The sequence below is a fragment of the Mastacembelus armatus genome, chromosome 19 (assembly GCF_900324485.2).
Source record: "Mastacembelus armatus chromosome 19, fMasArm1.2, whole genome shotgun sequence".
NCBI classification, from domain to species: Eukaryota; Metazoa; Chordata; class Actinopteri; order Synbranchiformes; family Mastacembelidae; genus Mastacembelus; species Mastacembelus armatus.
The window spans coordinates 855,363-876,074 of NC_046651.1; the positions used below are offsets into that span (position 1 = coordinate 855,363).

Here is a 20,712-nt window from a genome sequence, read left to right on the forward strand (position 1 = left end):
GCTGTTATTTTCAACATCTACATGAATGTTAAAATCTCCCACTATAATGACTTTATCTGATCTAAGCACTAGATCAGACAGGAAGTCAGGGAATTCAGTTAAAAACTCTGAGTAAGGGACAGGTGGACGGTACAAAATGACAAGTAGAACTGGTTTTTGTGTTTTCCAGTTTGTATGTGAGAGACTAAGAGTGAGGCTCTCAAATGAGTTATAACTGTTCTGAGGATGAAAGTTTAATAATAAGTTTGACTGGAAGATTGCAGCTACTCCTCCACCTCGACCTGTGCTTCGAGGAACATGATAATTTTTATGACTGAGGGGGGTTGATTCATTCAGACTGACATATTCATCCTGCTGTAACCAGGTTTCAGTAAGATAAATTAGGTCAATTTGGTGATCAGTTATCAAATCATTTACTAACAGAGATTTAGAAGAAAGGGACCTAATATTTAATAATCCACATTTGACAGTTCTGTTTTTCTGTTCAATAAGAGGAGTGGTCTTAATTTATATTAAGTTTTTATGAATAACTCCTCTTCTGTTAACTTCTGATTTATTTGATTTATATTTTCATGCATTCACATAATCCACATGGGGTAATATATACCCTTCCTGAATAGCACAGAGCATAGGAACAGCAGCCAGCAGCAGCACCTTGCAAATGATATCTTCAAATCTCAGCCTTTAAGTTTGACAGAAATAGTGATTTTATATATATCTTGATATATTTATATCAACTGATATAAAAAAAAATTATTGTGATGACATTTTTTTTTTGCCTGGTGCCTGCATGCCCACCTAATATCACTGAGTGTCTGGAGCACTCTGGGTATTCTGCAGTGTTCTTCACACCATGACATAAAACAGCAGCACAGGCTGCAACTCTACAGCAGGCCAAAAAATACCACTTTTTAAGCCATACTGTGAGGACACTGCTTTCATTATATGATCCAAACAGCCATGATGACTTTAGAAAGTGACTATTAAGTCGTTTCCTACTGTTACAGTTTGAGAAGTTTTAATCTTAGATACAAGATGGCATCCAGATGTTTCATGTGTGAGCTAATGCTGCCATCTGCTGGAATTCAAAATAGCCATGTTCTTGGATACAAGAAGCTGTGAATGTGTGGCACACATTTATGAATACTGCTTGATGATATTAAAACAGATGTTAAGCAGAACAGTGTGACAAGGAGACAAATTATGACTTTTGCTAAAGAACCAGATATGGACACATACCATTTCTGAAACAGTGAAAAGAAACACTGACCCTCAAAGTTGCTTTCACTATAACTATAACAAACTTTTTAATGAACTCTATTAAGATAAAGTTAGGGGTCAAATACTGTGTGGTGCAGACAGGGATGGGATGAATGTGGAGTCTCCTGTGTCGCTGTCACTGTATCTTCAGCTGCAACATCGAAACTCTTGTTGGTCCAAATGTTTGGGGTGTGTCAGGTCCCCACAGTGGAATATTCCAGTAGTGCATCACCCAGTTATTGATTACTGTTTGCTTTGTTCTTTATGTTTAGGCAACAAAATAAAGTCAGCAGAACTGGGCACAACTAGCTTTGCTTGTTGGATCTTGAGCTGCGCATGACGGAGGTTCATCATTATCATCTCCAGGTTCATCACTAGTAAAGGTTCTATAGTTCAGGTTCTATAGGTTCTATAGACATAAATTTTATAGACATATCTGAGGACAAATGAATGCGATAGAAGAACTGCTTCAATAACGTCCTGGGATTGGATTGAAGCTGCTGGCTAAGGATGATCGTAAATATGGTAAGATTGTTATTCACATCGGCAGCAATGACACCCGATTACACCAATCAGAGGTCACTAAAGTTGAGTTGGTGTCTAACTTTGTCAAAACAATGGCATAATTTTCTCTGGGCCTCTCCCCAATCTGACCAGTGATGACATGCATGTCGTCGTTCCATCACTGGCTGTCCAGGTGGTGTCCAGCAAACGATGTGGGCTTCATAGACAATTGGGCCACTTTCTGGGGAAAACCCGGTCTGATAGCGAGAGACGGCATCCATCCCACTTTGAATGGTGCAGCTCTCATCTCTAGAAATTTGGCCAAGTTTATTAGCCGACCTAAAGCCTGACAATCCAGGGTGGGGACCGGGACGCAGAGACTCAGTCTAAAACGCTTCTCTGCAGTTTCCTTAGAGCCGCCGCCCCCCTCAAACCACATAGAGACTGTGTCTGCCCCTCGAACATATAAATCAAATAAATCAGAAGTTAACAGAAGAGGAGTTATTCATAAAAACCTAATAAAAATTAAGACCACTCCTCTTACTGAACAGAAAAACAGAACAGTCAGATGTGGATTATTAAATATTAGGTCTCTTTCATCTAAATCTTTGTTAGTAAATGATTTGATAACTGATCACCAAATTGACCTACTTTATCTTACTGAAACCTGGTTACAGCAGGATGAATATGTCAGTCTGAATGAATCAACCCCCCTCAGTCATAAAAATAAAGCCAGTTCTACTTGTCATTGTGTACCGTCCACCTGTCCCTTACTCAGAGTTTTTAACTGAATTCCCTGACTTCCTGTCTGATTTAGTGCTTAGATCAGATAAAGTCATTATAGTGGGAGATTTTAACATTCATGTAGATGTTGAAAATAATAATCACAGCATTGCATTTAATTCAATATTAGATTCAATTGGTTTCATTCAAAATGTTAATAAACCCACCCACTGTTTCAATCACACCCTTGATCTTGTTCTGACCTATGGCATCGAAATTGAACATCTAATAGTTTTTCCCCCAAATCCTATTTTGTCAGATCATTCTTTAATAACTTTTGAATTTAAGATGATGGATCATGCAGCGTTTGGAAGAAAATTCCACTACAGCAGATGTTTATCCGACAACGCTGTTAATAAATTTAAGAAAATGATTCCATCTTTATTTACGTCTATGCCAAGTATAAACACGGTGGAGGGCAGCTGCCTTAATCCCACTCCCTACCAAATTGATCACTCTCTGTACTTTTAAGGCTAGACTTAAAACCTTCCTCTTTGACAAAGCATATAGTTAGGGCTGGCTTCAGGCAACCCTGAACCATCCCTTAGTTAGTTATGCTGCTATAGGCCTAGACTGCCCGAGGACCATCGGTGCACTGAGCTCCCCTACCCTAACCCCCCCTCCCCCTCTTCTCTCCCACCTCATGTATATTCCACCATTGAATGTTACTAACCTTGTGCTCTCTCTCTCCCCTAGTTTGTGCTCTCTCCCTCCCTCTCTCTCTCTCTGTTCTCTCTGTACCTTCTGCAGGTGTCCCTGGTCCTGGAGCTGTTTATCGCTGATGTGCAGTTACTGGCCCCACCAACTTGCAGTGTCTATTTGTTGTTTATTGTTGCTGTTCTTTTCTCTCTGCTCTATCCACTCACCCCAACCGGTCGAGGCAGATGGCCGCCCAAACTGAGCCCGGTTCTGCTGGAGGTTTTTTCTTCCATTAAAGGGAGTTTTTCCTCTCCACTGTCACCAAGTGCTGCTCATAAGGGAATTGTTGGGTTTTTAGTTTTAGTTTTTGTAAAGTGCCTTGAGATGATTTGTATTGTGATTTGGCGCTATACAAATAAAATTGAATTGAATTGAGTATGTAAAAAAAAAGGATCTATAACTAACATGCATAATAAAAATATTGTTGAAAAAAAAAGTCATAGATGTTAATCCTCAAAAGTAAATTCAAGTAAACATTTCAAAACTCAGAACTCAAAACTATTTTCAGTATTTAGACAACTTTCATGAATAATGCAATTTATGCTTATATTCTGGAAATGTGGCAATATATTCTGGTCAAAATCTTAGGAGATCTGCAGAACATTCAGCGGACACTGAGGACTGCTGTTCTTTCTGCTGGGAAGAAGTTCTCAGCATTTTTAGACCTTTTCATTGATCCTATTGATGTTCTCTGTTGTGAAGTATTCATGGAAAATAAAAACATTTCAGTCCAAGCAGGTTTACAACCATTTCTAAGTTACAATTTTGACTGGCAGTGTGCAATATATGCAAGTTAATGTCGTCAAAATCAGTAACTGGAAACATCTATTTGGAGAAAAAAAATTCATTTTATGTGGTTAATCTTATGAATGTTTGGCTAGTTTTATAATGTCTACCTTTCACTTTACTGTTCCCAGGCAGTTGGTGGTGGTAGTGCACTAAATCATTGTTTGCCAACTGCCAATAAACACCAAGAAGAAGAACCACCTCACATTCACAAATATCCATCCATCCACCCATCCATCCATTATCTATACCCACTTATTCCTTATTAGGGTCCCAGGGATCTGCTGGAGCCTATCCCAGCTCTCTTTGGGTGAAAGGCAGGGGTCCACCCTGGACAGGTCCCCAGTCCATCACAGGGCCACATAGAGACAAACAACCTCACACACTCACACTCACTCCTATGGGCAATTTAGAGTCACCAATCAACCTGACATACATGTTTTTGGACTGTGGGAGGAAACCAGAGTACCTGGAGAAAACCCACACAAGCACAGGGAGAACATGCAGACTCCACACAGAAAAGGCCCTTGACGGTTTGCCCTTCTTGCTGTGAGGCAACACTGCTACACACTCACAGAGTGAAATGCACTGTCACTCACATCTACTTTCATATCAAGTATAGGTGTGTATGAATGTGCATATGTGCAATTGAAGTATTCCCTTTTTGCCTTAACACCTTCTCATACATAAGAGTCCATATATTGGGCTGCATCAAGCAAACAAGATAACAAATGAGAATCCTGAGACTGCTGGAACTGTCCGATGCATCATTAAAACGTGCAAGGACGGTGGTGAACTGTTAACTTAGTGGCAAAATGTCTTGAAAAATCTTGAGCTGTAGAAAAAGTTCATGTGGTCTAATGATTCCAGATTGAACCTATTCAAGCGTAATGGGCATATGTGGACAAGAAGGGAAGCGAATGACCCAATGCACCAACCGTGCCTAGTGCCCACTGTACAAGCTTCTGAAGGTAGTGTTGCAGGTATAGATAATGGATGGATGGATAGATTCTGTGTGCATAGAGACTAGAAGGTTATACACTGACTGGTAGTACAAAGCACATTACAAGCTCTTGTCAAAGCAAGAGGGAAAATTCACACATCCTTGCATGGCAAGACAAAACCAACAGGTGGCAGCACTGGACTGGTGTACTGCAGATCAATATGATTATTCATGTCAGCAATATCCAACAATAAAAAAAATTTAAAAATACCTTTGAAATTTATAAACCAAATATTATATTAATTAAACCACAACCAATGTTTTAAAGGCCTACTAAATGTTTTTAATCTGGTTTTACTTATTGTACCTGATGCAGCAGAAATACAGTGTATTCAGTGTTGAGACCTTCTCACTTTTTTCATTTTTTTTATGTTGCAGCCTGATACTACAATTGTTTAAAATTAAATTCATTTGTTTTTCTCATTACTCTACATTCTGTGTCACATAATGACAAAGTGAAAACAGAATGTGAGGAATGTTTGTTAATGTATTAAAAAAGAAAAACTGAAATATCACATTTTTTAATAAGTATTCAGACCCTTTGCAACAACACGTGATGATGAACTCAGGTACCTCCCATTTCCCTGAGATGTTTCTACACCTTGATTGGAGTTCACATGGATGTGACTTGTGTAGCATTACATCGACATAAGAGTTTGTTCCAATGTAAGCTGGAACTGTGTGTCGCTTATGATCACTTAAGTAGAACATGTGTGGAAGTGATGGGGCATTGCCCTCTAGGCTGATGAAAAGATAATGAAAATGGCGTTAAAGGAAATCTCATTCTGTAGGTCATTAAGTCACAATGTCATCTATAACTTAAAACAGTGACTTCACCAATAATGTAACCAATCAAGTGTTTGTGTCGTGAAAGATGGGGCAAATAGCGACTTACCAAAGTATTAATATCTTCTCTTAATAGCTCAGCTTTTTCTGTGACCAGGATGCTTAGTGAATAAGCAGCCAATCACGTTTCTTGGCCCACCCCGTCTGCTTGACTGACATTGCGTCATTCTGCTAAAAAACATTTTGAAATAAATTGCGCACTAGAAAAAACAACAAAAAAGACATTTTGAAATGAAAACAGGTGGAATTAAATAAATAAGCAGCATAAAATAATAATCATTATGAATAATTCGTTTTTACAGCAGAATTAAAACATTTGGACTTGGATTTTATGGTCTATTATTATCATTTTGTTTGTATTTATTTGAAGAACTATGTATTATAAGTTATTATAAGTGTTGTAATCAAATACATTTTTAAAATTCAGTTCATTATTTTGATTTTTTTTTAAATTTTATTCTGCTTTAAAAATCTGCTTTATTGCAGCATTTTATTTGCTATAGCTCCTTTATATAGGTTACTTTTATTTTACACACTGCTGGGTAGCTTGAATTGATTTTACCAGCAGAGATCAATTAAATATTGGGATTATACTATATGTTGTATTATTAATCTAGAAAATGGAAAATACTCAAATACAACACAATTGTACGTAAGTAAAGTACTTGAGTCACCAAAACCTTCACATATTTTGGTCCTAACATGCAGTGTGAATGGTGGGACCTAAAGTGAAGGGGTTTGAACACACACACAGACTCAATAAATAGTAGGCTTTGTGGTCTTTGACTTAAGATTTACTTAGTTTCATCCAAGTTCTCCCTCAGTCCATAATAAGCAAAATCACTATTTGTTTCCGTTTACAAGGTGTGGAGGTCTGAATTCATAACCTTCATGTACACTCATGGATGGTGTAGAGCCATTAGACACAGCCATTAGACTTTTTAATAGTAATTGTTGATATGCTATTTATGTTATATGTTATTGACTGGGTGCCTTTATCTATTTATTATATTTTATAGTGACATTTCTATGTTAAAGTTAATATAAGAGCTGCAGGACAATCTGAATTTCCCCCATGGGGGGATGAATAAAGTATCTACCTATCTATCTATCTATCTATCTATCTACCTATCTATCTATCTATCTGTCTATCTACCTATCTATCTACAGTAGATATTCTACAGTCATTGTGTACACTGCCTTACTCCTGAATGGTGCTCATGCTGATCTGATTACGTCATTGTGTGAGAACACGTGTGGCATGGCGCATGGTTTTCCTCGGTGCAGCACTTCTTGTTCCCTGTTGATGCAGTGCTGCAAACGTGCAGCTATGGCACCGGGAGTCCGCCTGTATGGCGATGTCAGACCAGTCTGCCTGATTTTCAGCGCATTACTTAACACGACCTCCACGCACAGACACTGCGCTCACAGCGTGCTGGCTACTGTACTATAGTTAGTAAACTAATCCGCTGCATGGAAGCCCTGGCTGGATGGAGCTCTGCACCGGACCGGATTCAGGTCCAATCTGTGGCTCCTACATGCAGAATTCATTTTTCGATTATTTTAAATTTTAAAATCTATTGCCATCTAAACCTTAAAAATATTTGTTAAACGGCCTATTTGGGCATATTTTGATATAGATTATTAGGTTCGTGTGAGCCTTGATACAGCCCACAAACTCTAAAATCCTCTGACAAAAACAGTCAGTCTCATGGTCCTCATTAGCAAATAAGGTTTGCTCAGTTATCACCAGCTGTGGGACTTTGGTCATGTGATAATATGATAATAAAAAAGTGAGAAAGGCAATGAGATGTTGCTGAATTTGAAAAACATATTAATGTGCTCCAAAACGTTATATGTTTGAGGGCTTTGGCTTTGGCTTCCTTTCAGGAATTATTAGTAGCCTAATAGTTTTAGTGTCGACCTTATTCTTTAAAAATAAATAATAAAATACAATAAGAAAGGGACACCGACTATTCACAAATTAAAATAGTACTTTGTTAAGGTAATAATGTGTTTACAAGTGGCCAAAAATAGGTCCCTGCTGGTTTAAGGAACTGAGTATTGTAAATTAATTATTCCTAATATATGTAGAGCTTTCTGACAAGACAGGTCAGCTGGATGGATGCCGTATTACACAATAATTATTATTATAATACAAAACAAGTCTGTCTATCGGGTTAGTGAGGGATGAGTGAAGACATGTCTTTGGTTGGAGGTGTGGACACTCCAGGATGTGTACCTTTATCACTGCACCGCTTTTTGCATCTCTCCATCCATCTGCGTGTCAGCCTGCAGTGCAACCGACCTCCCTTTCCTACGGTTATTTTTATTATTGTTGTCATTGGTAAACACCGCATGTTTGCCTACCCAAGCCGATTTCCCATTGGTTAAACAGACTGTCTGTCTCAGTACTTCCGCCCGTTTGGCCGCTTTTGATTGGCTGACGCTTCTCTTTTTTTTTCCCCTCTTCTTCGCGGCGGTGGGTCGGAGCCGCTGTGTCCCCGGTCTGGCACGTTCCTAGCCAAATTCTCCACGGTGTAAAATTGGATCCCCCACCACCCCCTTTTTTCCACAAAACCCCAAAATACCCTCTCTTCGATTCCCTTTCCCCGCTTACACGTTTACGCTTCAGACACCTTTTCAGATCCCCAGCAGATACCTCAGAAGATGGCGGTGGTAAGCGGGATGTCGGGGTTGGCGGTAGCCCGGCTGGAGGGCCGAGAATTCGAGTATCTGATGAAGAAAAGGTCGGTGACCATCGGCCGGAACTCCTCGCAGGGCTCGGTGGACGTTAGTATGGGACACTCCAGCTTCATCTCTCGGCGGCACCTCGAAATATTCACCGCGGGAGAGGACGGCACTGGCACGGGGGAATTCTATCTCCGATGCCTGGGAAAAAACGGGGTGTTTGTTGATGGTGTGTTCCAGAGAAGAGGGGCTCCACCTCTCCAGCTTCCACGAATGTAAGATTGATCTGACCCGTTTGTTGGAGCCAAAGCCAAAAATCTGAGTCTCTATGGGCTCGTGTGTTATTGTTTTGTTATCCCGCAGAGGTGCTGCACGTGTTGTGTCAAGCAGCATGTAGCTGATACGTGCTAACGCTGCTCGTTTGTATGGCGATAACGTCACATGAACTCTCATTGCCAGACACCTAAATGTAATCATGCTCATGGCCAGTGCCAACGATGGAGCACGTCCATGCGTTGACTGACGACATGGTAATGGTTCGGGTGTTGCGGTTCATTCGGCGTACATATAGTGTACCAAGCAGACGTCATTGAGGTGTCACACAGTTATAGCTAGGGCTACAGAGTGCACTGTGGCCTAGTATTCAGCACTGTGTTATGTAGTAGCGAGGGTTTTACTTTTAAGCCTTTTACTGTTTTCTTGCTTGATATATACCGAATTGCAGAGTGGCCCCAGCAACTGAAAACTGTCTTAGGGCCAGTTCTCTAGTATATGTCTTCACCAACAACCAAGTAAGAAACATTCAAATATCCGAGTTGTAGTAGAGTTTCCCTTTAAGTTCTCAAAACGAGAACTTGTGTTTTGTGCTGACACTCGACGGCTGCAGTTCCACCTGACATGTTAGCACCTCGGGCTAAGTTGAACCTAAGCTTGCGTCGTTAGTGTGACCTGCTGCAGGATGAGGCTGCTGATGTTCTGTGATGCACCTGGTACAACAGAATATTTCCAGGTGGCATAGTGTTACAGAGGTGTTACAAAGGCAGCTGTCTAGCTGAGCTCAGTGTCAGTGGCTAACTTGATCTGGCTCAGTGTCAACCTGGTCTCATGTTCCCTGTTGCAGTGTTTACACTACTCATTTTGTTTCTCAGTCGTTTTCTCCAAAATCTCATATTCAGCAGTTTTCTTACGACTCATTTTACATGTAAACATCTGAAATGTTTGGGTGTGATAACGTTGTCAACATGCCCCAGTAGACAGTAAATTTTAAGGTGGAAGCAGCTGGTCCAAATATACCGTATTAATAATAAATTGGACATGATGGATGGATGATCTGTTACATAACAGTCATGTTGGATGTCCATATTTAAACTGTGTAAGGGTGAACGTCAGGGCTCCTCTCTGGGCTTCAGTTGGACCTTGGCCTGCTTGTTGCCAGGCAGAAGGGATCTATCTGTATCATTACTAATGTGAAAAGTATTGCACAGATAAATATACACTGTACACAATCATTTAAACAGGTATGTGTCAACACTGAAGAGCTGTACTGATGTTGTTTTTGTCTGTGCTCATCTTTTGTTGTCAGGTGTTGTTTCCGGTTCCCCAGCACAAGTATAAAAATCACATTTACAGCCCTGTCCAATGACAAGAAGGAGCCAAGGAACGTGCCGGAATCACCGGTCAAACCCGTCCAGCCCCAAATTTCCCCACTGACCATAAACATTCCTGACAACATTGCCCACCTCATGAGCCCACTGCCTTCACCCACTGGCACCATTAGGTGAGCATCACCTGTAAAATAGCATTTACTAGTACAGTGGTAGTGTTGTTTCAGTAGTTGTTTTATCCCCGATCTAGAAATTTAGAATGCAATCCTGTTTTCTTACTTGTTTCACAGTGCAGCAAACTCCTGTCCATCAAGTCCACGGGGGGCGGGACTCTCTAGCTACAGGGCAGGCCGTGTCTTGGCCTCTGACCTTATAGGAGACAATTCCCAATCAGAAAACGACAAGGAGGCCTCAGGTGAAGACAGCCCAAAGGTGAGTCCAGGGCAGGCAGAGAAGTGGGTAAAATTATGAACAAACACTCAGACCAGGAGTTACAGGATGAAGGCAGCAGGCATCAGACATTTCAGTGGATTCAAGTACTGTGATCATATTTAGTTACTCATTGCAATCTAAAAATTGCCCAACGCTTGCAACAACATAGACTTTGGAGTACAGATCCTGGTTGAACCTTGCTAAGTCTAAATCTGTGTGTTCATGCCCATGAAAACACTAGAAAGAGAAAACATGAGCTTTTCACTACCAAAAAAAAATTACTCCCAGTATCAATTGAATTCAACTTACTTTCATCTTCCACAGGATGACTCCAAACCTCCATATTCATATGCACAGCTAATAGTCCAAGCTATCACCATGGCCCCGGATAAACAGCTGACACTGAATGGAATATACACCCACATCACCAAGAACTATCCCTACTACAGAACAGCTGATAAAGGCTGGCAGGTCAGTGCTTTATGTGACGTACTTCTGGTTGAATGGTAATGCAGACACAGTTCAGTGAGTCTCTGTCAGGATAGCAGGCTCATTTGTCACTCCAGTCATATGTCACTGGAAATGTTTTAATTGCAGAATGCTGAGACAGGTCATCTGACATAAAATAATTGACATATTTGAGTTATTTCTCAAGCAAAAACATGCTAAACATTTGCCAGTTCCAGCTCCTCAATGAACAAAACACTGGAAAACAGTACACTAGTGCCTGCAGAATGTATTATCAAAACATGCATTTATCTGAAGTAATGAAACATGCAAAGGCCCCTTAACAGTACTTAGAAATCTAACTGCACCATATACGTAACCAAAAAACACTGGGCAGCAACAGGGGACTATTGAACACTCTATAATGTGTCTTGTATTTAATGGGGTGTTAGAACTCGATCCGCCACAACCTGTCCCTGAACCGGTACTTCATCAAAGTAGCCCGCTCTCAGGAGGAGCCAGGCAAAGGCTCATTCTGGAGGATTGACCCCGCCTCTGAAGGCAAGCTGATAGAACAAGCCTTCAGGAAGCGCAGGCCCAGGGGGGTGCCTTGCTTCAGGACCCCTGTGGGACCCCTCTCTTCCAGGTAAAGCCCTTAATCCAGGCATAACTTCTACATTAATGACAAGTTTTCAGTTTGTTACTTGCGAAGTATGGCAGTGACCAACCCCATGTCTCCTTTTCTTGCCCAGGAGTGCTCCAGCTTCTCCTAACCACACTGGGGCACTGTCTGCCCATTCCAGTGGGGTCCAGACCCCAGACAGCCTGTCGAGAGAGGGGTCCCCGGTCCCCATGGAGCCAGAGGCAACCCCTCCACCAGCCCCCAGCCAAACCACTACAGTCCAGCCCAAACTCGCTGTCATCCAAGAGGCTCGCTTTGCACAGAACTCCCCTGGTAAAACATTCTGCAAGTTTTTGGTCCATGTTGATTAACAAATTAAATTGCCCCTAAGGGACAAATAAAGTTCTTGATTGATTGATTGATTGATTGAGATTTCATGGGCAAGGTGATGACTGGTGCACATATGATAGCATGGTGTTTTTGTATGTGTTTATGTGCAGCGTGACCATTCTAACAGTATAACTTTTACCCCTATTTTCTGATAGGCTCCCCTCTCAACAACCAGCCAGTATTGATTGCTGTGCAGCATCAGATGCCTCAAACGACCATGAAGCCTGTGACCTACACCATGGCAACACCAGCCATTGTAACAACAACAGTTAGCTCCACCCCTGTCATGCAGACAGTGCATGTTGTCCATCAGATCCCAGCAGTCACCATGGCAACTGTTGGTGGACAGTCTGCTGCTACAGTGAGCCCAGATCGTCAGGAGAACGGAGGTGGAGAGCATAAAGAGATTAAAGGTGACACCCGATTCATGTTGTTATTTACATCAATTTAAGTATAATGTTGCACATTTACGAGAATATTGAGTTTGACAAAAGTGTCTCTCCCTTTTATAGTGAAAGTGGAGCCAGTGCCATCCATCACAGCCTCATCCATAGGTGGAGTCAGTCGTATCATCCAGAGCTCTCAGGCTGCTCCACTGACAACGGTTACTATCGTGCAACAAGCACCGCTGGGTCAGCACCAGCTTCCAATAAAGGCAATCACACAGAACGGAACCCATCTGGTTCCTGTCAGTACTGCTGCTAGCACAGGTAACACACTCACACTGTCTCACACACACACACTCACACATACAAAATAACAGCTGAAAATTAAGGTATTGTATTTTCTGAACTATAAGCATCACATTATTTGGTGCTCTGCCTTGTCCTGCGACTTATATGTGTATATTTACAGTAATGTTGTCGAGTAGTTACTAATATTATATGGCACTCTTGATACTGTTAAGTGCGCTCGAAAAACGCTTATGTTCACGTTGAACTCTTTAACTCCCAGTGTAACACAAGTGAAAATGCTGCCCAAAAGAAAGAGCTGTACTACAGACTTCAAAGTGCAGATAATAGTCTGCAGCTGAAACACAGTTTGGAGTGAGTGTCGGCATTCAGACAACCTGAGAGAGGACGAGGACATGCGGCTTCACCTTCTCCCTGAAATTGGCGCAGTTGCTTAATGTTACTTGACACGGATGAATTAATCCAGTGATACACTTCTCGTTGTTGTTATGCCAAGGCTACGTTCTTCATAGGCTAATTTAGACTATAATTAGAAATGCAACTTACCTATGTTTTTAATTTAATTAATTTATTTATTTTTTTACGGTGGCCGGAAAACGCAAACGCTGCAAATACAGAAATTGATGCAAAACCAAAAACATAAAAACACATTAAATAAATGCAGAAGAAAAACACTGCAATCACATAAACAAACAAATGCAAAAGAAAAATGCTGCCCCCTACCTCAGTTCGGGGTCCCCCTTAGAAGCCTGGTGCTCTTTTGTTCCATGAATATGCAGCATTTGTCTCTTGCATATGTTTTCGGTATTTGCAGTGTTTCTGTATTTGTGGTGTCCGGGTGCTTGGCCGTTGCAGCGCATTTGCCCTTGTTGGCTACCAAAATTTTTGCTAAAAGTGACTAACTTCCGGTGCGACTCATAGTCTGGATAATATGGTACTTGTAAATGTAAAACGTACAATTCCATTTTGAGGCATTCTCCCAGAAGCCACATGTCTTAGGCAGACCTAATTAGTGTGAGTGCTGAAAGCAATCACACTCTTTTCTTACATCTTTATTATTATTTTTCTATTTTCTTCTTTGATGTGCTTCTCCTCCTACATGGTTCCAACTGTTAAGTATGTTTTACATATGCTGGTATTACTCTATGCGTTTGTATCTCATTTCTGTGATTTTATATGAATTTTTAAAAATTAAAAAATTCCTATTCAAATGAATGGGAGAAATGATTTGACTTTACTGAAACAGGTCGATTTTCATGAGCCTATATCTTTGGCATACATGCAGCTAGAGACTCCATTTAAAATTTTAAAATGCTTCAATATTTTTAATCTGTTAGGGTTGTGCTCCGTATTGTTATATCCTCTATAGTTTTTTTTATTCATTTAAGTCTAAAGTGAGGGATGTTACAGCCTTTTGCTGAGTTTAATAGCATGTGACGTCAACAGATAGAGTGGAGAACAGCAGAAAAAATTCTCTCAACTGCTCTCTCGGCGTCAGTATTAACTGTACAAACACAAAACTCACCTCAGAAGTAGCCACATGCCTTGTTTCGCCTCTTCAAGACATATAATTCACAAGAGTTGTAGTTTTTGCCATCGGACCCTTAATTGACAGGCAAGTCGCGTTTCTGTCTCATTGACTCCAATAGAAATTAGGTGCCAGCAGCTCATCTCTGAGGCTATCAATCTAACCTGTTCTCACGCTGTCATTTTAACTCCAATCTGGACAAACTGCACATGGTCTTGTTGTAGAAGATGTTAGGAATCTAGCCAGTCAAAAATTTCTCCTGGAGAATGAGTATTTTATGAGAAAATTGCGAGTTTGTGGTGCGTTAGCGTCTCACTGTGTTCATGCTTGATAGAATATGGATCCTTCTTATGGGCTAAAGGCAGCTGAGCTCACCTGTCATGATATAGCTCACTGGATAGGGTGCGTGTCTGTCACGCAGGACACGCAGGTTCAATTTTGAGATGAGATTCAATCTCCCAACTTCTGAAGTGATCAACATGTATTGCAACCGCCAATAAAGGCGTGCTTTCAGCAATCACACGCATTTTCCTCAGGAAATGCATTCTAGTATAGTTTTGTTGTACACAACAAAATCTGAGTCACCTGTCTTAGACTTTGTAGTAATTGTCTATAAAATGAATGAAATTGACTTGTTTGTCTAAAGTTACTCATTCAATATATTGACATTTGAGAACCTGCCATTTTGGCTTAAAAAGTAGCAGAAATTATAGTAGTTCCTGATTCATTTTTTTTGTTGGAATAATTTAACTTAATTAAGCTTTATTGATGTGTCTGTATATCTATTACTTTGGACTTTACTATTTCATTGTAGTGAACATTTGTGTTTAAAGAAACTTTAGATGTGCACCACCTTTAAATGTGACATCCAGCCCAGAGAACAGCAAAACAAGCTGTTATTGGCTAGCTGTCATGTCTGGTGTCAAGCCAGTCAGAAGTCCATAAATCTCCAGGGGAACACAATGAATTAGATTAATCACAATTTTTGTTTTTGAGTGATCCAAAGAGATTAGAGGTGGACTCCCAGATCAAGGTACATCAGTGTCAGAAGATGACACCACCCATCACTGTTGGAGCCAAAGTGGACCTGAAAACAATACAATCATGCTGTAATATGAAAGGCTTTAGTACAGTCAACCTCACTGAGAATCGAGCCCCACTGAGAATTATCCATCCATACATCCATTTTCTCTACCTGCTTATTCCTTAACCAGAGTCACAGGATCTGGAAAACGACCGAGGAAGACTCTACTGTTGAAAGCAAATCATAAAAAAGCGAGACTGGAATTTGCTAAAATGCATAGTAACAAGCCACAAAGCTTCTGGGAGAATGTCCTTTGGACAATTCAGTTCAATTCTGTTTTATTTGCATAGCGTCAAATCACAATTCAATCATCTCAAGGCACTTTACAAAAAAGAAGAAAACCAACAAATTCCTTATGAGCAAGCACTTGGTGACAGTGGAAAGGAAAAACTCCCTTTAACGGAAGAAAAAACCTCCAGCAGAACCGGGGTCAGTTTGGGCGGCCATCTGCCTCAGCTGGTTGGGGTGAGTGGATAGAGCAGAGAGAAAAGAACAGCAACAATAAACAACAAATAGACACTGCAAGTTGGTGGGGCCAGTAACTGCACATCAGCAATACATAGCTCCAGGACCAGGAACACCTGCAGAAGGTACAGAGAGAGGGAGAGAGCACAAACTAGGGGAGAGAGAGAGAGAGCACAAAGTTAGTGACATTCAATGGTGGAATATACATGTGAGGGGGAGGGGAAGGGCAGGGCAGGGTTTGGGTTGGGTAGCTCAGTGCACCGATTGAGAGTCCTCAGGCAGTCTAGGCCTATAGCAGAATAACTAAGGGGTGGTTTAGGCTTACCTAAACCAGACCTAGCTATAAGCTTTGTCAAAAAGGAAGGTTTTAAGTCTAGCCTTAAAAGTACAGAGTGTCTGCCTCCTGAACCCAGACTGAGAGCTGGTTCCACAGGAGAGGAGCTTGATAGCTGAAGGCTCTTCCTCCCATTCTGCTTTTGGAAACTCTGGGAACCACAAGTAGACCTGCACTCTGAGAGCGAAGTGGTCTATTGGGATAATATGGTACTATGAGGTCTTTAAGGTATGAAGGAGCTTGATCATGAAGGGATTTGTAGGTGAGGAGAAGGATTTTAAATTCTATTCTGGATTTTACAGGGAGCCAGTGAAGAGAAGCTAGTACAGGAGAACTATAATTTCTCTTGCTAGTTCCTGTCAGGAATCTGGCTGCAGCATTTTGGATTAACTGGATGCTTTTTATGGAGATACTGGGACATCCAGATAGTAATGAGTTACAGTAATCTAGCCTTGAGATAACAAATGCATGGACTAGTTTTTCTGCATCATTTTGAGACAGGATGCTCCCACTTTTGGCAATATTGCAAAAGTGGGAATTAAAGGACATGTCCTGGTCAAAAATAACTCCAAGGTTTTTCACAGTAGTTCTGGAGGCCAGGGCTATGCCATCTGAAGTAGCTATATTTTTAGAAAAACTGTTTCTGAGGTTTTGCCCAAACACAGTAACTTTTGTTTTCAGTTTAAAAGTGAAAAGTTACTGGTCATCCAGGCCTTTATGTCCTTTAGACACGCCTGAAGTCTGGCTAACTGGTTTGTGTTATCAGGTTTCATAGATAGATAAAATTGAGTGTCATCTGCATAGCAGTAGTAATTAATAGAGTGCTTCTGTTACGACCTCCACTAAACAAAAAAAGAGGCCATCATTAAGCACATCACAAATAACTCAAAACCACAATTTATTGATTAAATAAATGAATAAACAGAAAAACACATAAATGTAGATCCACCTAGCTATTAAGTTACAAAAACAGAAAACAAAAAGGCGGTGATGGGTCGGCCAAACCAAACAAAAGAAGGAAACAAGCCAAGCCAGCCCGCCTTAGGACCGTTGCACCAGACTTGTCTCCTCTGTCCCTACCTAACATAATCTGACCCCTAACAGAAATTAATAAACGTAGAAAAACAAGCCACCGCGCCCAACGCCTAACAGATCTAACTAAACAAATACAGAAAGGAGCCAAAACACAGGACTGCTACATCGTAACAGGAATCTAGACAAACAGGAGGCGGAGCCAAGTTCTTCCTTGGATCCCGTGCGGACTGCCGTCTAAGACGACCCCGAGCTAAGGTCCCACTCTCCTTTTTAAAGGCACCAATCCACCAAGGGTTGACCAGCAGACACACCACCTCTTCCTGCAAATAAAGTCACACACAATCAATACATGGCACATGTAACAGCTTCCTAATAACATTGCCTAAAGGAAGCATGTATAAGGTGAACAGAATCGGTCCTAGCATAGAACCTTGTGGAACTCCATAACTAACTTTTGTGCCTGTGGAAGGTTCATTATGGACATGAACAATTTGGAATCTGTCTGATAAATAAGACTGGAACCATTTTAATATTATTCCTTTAATTCCAGTCACATACTCCAGTCTCTGTAATAAAATGTTGTGGTCGATGGTGTCAAATGCAGCACTGAGGTCTAGGAGGACAAGTATAGAAACAAGTCCATTATCTGAGGCTAAGAGAAGATCGTTGGTAACTTTCAACAGTGCTGTTTCTGTACTATGATGTGCTCTAAATCCTGATTGGAAATCTTCAAATAGTTCATTCCTGTGTAAGTGGTCTGATAGCTGCTTAGCAACAGCTTTTTCTAGGATTTTAGAAATAAATGGCAGGTTTCTCTCTGCTCTATCCACTCACCCCAACCGGTCGAGGCAGATGGCCGCCCAAACTGAGCCCGGTTCTGCTGGAGGTTTTTTTCTTCCGTTAAAGGGAGTTTTTTCCTCTCCACTGTCGCCAAGTGCTGCTCATAAGGGAATTGTTGGGTTTTTATTTTTAGTTTTCGTAAAGTGCCTTGAGATGATTTGTATTGTGATTTGGCGCTATACAAATAAAATTGAATTGAATTGAATTGAATCAAGACTAGGCTTTTTGAGTAGGGGTTTGATTACTGAAGTCTTAAAGGTACGTAGCCTGATACTAGAGATAAATTTACCTAATAAGTCTAATAAAGATGAGCCAACTAAAGAGCTACTGTAAAGTTTCATTTTTGGTAGCTATAGGACGCATGTGATGAATTTTATCTCTAATAGTTGTGATTTTATTTGTAAAGAAACTCATAAATTCATCACTGCTGAGAGCTAAGGGAACACTGGGCTCAACGGAGCTGTGACTTTTTGTCAGCCTGGCTACAGTGCTGAAAAGAAACCTGGGATTGTTCTTATTTTCCTCTAATAGTGATGAATAGTATGCAGTTCTGGCATTGCGGAGAGCAGAGATGCATTTTAGACTGAGTCTCTGTGTTCCAGTTCCCACTCTGGACAGATGAGACAAAACTGGAGCTTTTTGGCAAGTCACATCAGCTCTATTTTCACAGATGCAACAATGAAGCATACAAAGATAAGAACACTGTACCTACCATGAAACATGGAGGAGGCTCGGTTATGTTCTGGGGCTGCTTTGCTGCATCTGGCACAGGGTGTTGTCAATCTGTGCAGGGTACAATGATATCTCAAGACTATAAAGGCATTCTGGAGCGAAATGTGCTGCCCAGTGTCAGAAAGCTTGACCTCAGTCGCAGGTCATGGGTCCTCCAACATGATAATAACCTGAAACACACAGCTACACCCAAGAATGGCTAAGAACAAAACACTGGACTATTCTGAAGTGGCCTTCTATGATCCCTGATCTAAATCCTATTGAACATCTGTGGAAAGAGCTGAAACATGCAGTCTGGAGAAGGCACCCCTCAAACCTGAGACAGCCGGAGCTGTTTGCTCACGAGGAGAGGGCCAAAATACCTGTCGACAGGTGCAGAGGTCTCATTGAGAGTTACAGAAATCACTTGATTGCAGTAATTGCCTCAAAAGGTTGTGTAACAAACATATTCAGTTAATTGTCCAGGGCAGTTTGATTAGTTCGTTTTTTAAAATTCTTCTGTTGAACCACAATTCAAAAGCAATGTCTGATTTTCATTAGTTCATTTTCAGTCAGTTTTTTATTTATTACTTTTGTCAGTTTCAAGTTATTTTAGTGACCATTGTGAGCTTTTGGTTCTGTAATGGAAGGGTACCAACAATTTTGTCCGTGTGTATCTTGCACGTGGAGCTCTAAAAAGAAAAAGTTTACTGCAAATCAATAATCCACCGTAAGCCCAGAAAAAAAGAGCCTTAAATCTGCTAATGTATTAATTGATCACTGTGACATAATTCAGACTTATACACCAGTGCTTCCCTGTGCCAGAGTGGGCAGAACACTTGATTTTCAACAAATCCTGTCTTTTTTTTCTTTAATCCAGCTGTTGCAAACCCTCTCCATCTGCTGGCAACTCACGCCTCAGCTTCTGCATCACTCCCGACCAAGAGGCAGAACGGAGAAGTGCAGGACCTGCCTGAATCAAAGAGAGTGAAAACAGAGGATGAGGAGGAGAGTGAAGCAGCAGCAGCCCCCAACAGCAATGGTACCACGGACAGAGCTGGAGAAGAAGGGGTCAGTGAACAGGTTGGTGACAAGTAGCCCCCACCCCCAAAAAATCTGGATCCTGACCCCTGTTCTCCTGTACGCATTGAGCCTCACACTTTCCACACTCTCTGCCCTTCATCCTACCTGGTTATCATCTCACTTTAAGGTGCCAAAAAACAGAAGAGACATGGAAACACAAACAGGATTACAGAATGTGCAAAACCTCTTCTATCCCCGCCACACTCCTCCTCCTTATGAAATGCGATGCAAAAACTTAAAGAGACCAAATTGAAAAAGGAATTAAAGACAAGCTGCTGACGACTGTGAAACCCTAATGTTTGAGAATCAGATGGTAAGAAAAAGCACATGAAGCGTGATTTTAAAAAAACAAACAAAAAAAAAGACTTACTGGACAAGCGAATGAACTTAACTTCCCCAAAGACAGAAAGGAGCCTAATCCTGGTAGCATTACAGACAAGCACTTAACCATGTGTCAGATAGAAAAAGCAACCAAGTGAAATCACCAGTTGTGTATTCCACAAAGGGAAGCGAGTGTATGCGCGTCTGGACATTCCCATCTTCGGCAGCTAGCCTCCATGTCGACCTACCTAACCCAGTTGTGAGTAGATATGCAGTATTCAGTTGTATAAGTGTATCTGTGGATCTTTTTTGAGTGTTTCTCTGTTTCCCAAGGCACAGATACTATCTAGTAATAATTAAGATAACTAAAAGCTGTAAGTGGGGTCTTTGAGAACATGTAAACATCACATGATATTTTGGGAATCCTCTTTTTTTGTTTGTTTTTGTATGTGGACTCTGTTCAGTGAAATGAATGTAGTCTCCTTTTTTCCTTTCACAAAAACACTATGGAGTGGATGTTCTTTTTTCTGCTCATTCATTCAAATGAAATTT

General features: G+C 41.0%; 1 protein-coding gene across 1 annotated transcript; it reads left to right on the forward strand.

Annotated features, from left to right (window-relative positions):
* Positions 1-8,343: 8,343 nt before the first annotated feature.
* Positions 8,344-20,213, forward strand: foxk2a (forkhead box K2a). The gene is made up of 9 exons (XM_026314796.2): positions 8,344-8,847; positions 10,155-10,349; positions 10,467-10,608; positions 10,933-11,079; positions 11,508-11,701; positions 11,808-12,010; positions 12,223-12,480; positions 12,580-12,777; positions 19,637-20,213. Exons 1-9 carry the CDS (start codon positions 8,552-8,554, stop codon positions 19,852-19,854), a joined length of 1,851 nt encoding a protein of 616 aa, XP_026170581.1. The 5' UTR covers positions 8,344-8,551; the 3' UTR covers positions 19,855-20,213.
* The last annotated feature ends 499 nt before the right edge of the window (positions 20,214-20,712 follow it).

Bases quoted from the DNA above. Each gene is read 5' to 3' on its own strand.
- foxk2a (XM_026314796.2), top strand. From the start codon at position 8,552: ATGGCGGTGGTAAGCGGGATGTCGGGGTTGGCGGTAGCCCGGCTGGAG. The intron at 12,481-12,579 runs GTGACACCCGAT...TCCCTTTTATAG, and splicing joins AGAGCATAAAGAGATTAAAG to TGAAAGTGGAGCCAGTGCCA. The intron at 12,778-19,636 runs GTAACACACTCA...TCTTTAATCCAG, and splicing joins CAGTACTGCTGCTAGCACAG to CTGTTGCAAACCCTCTCCAT.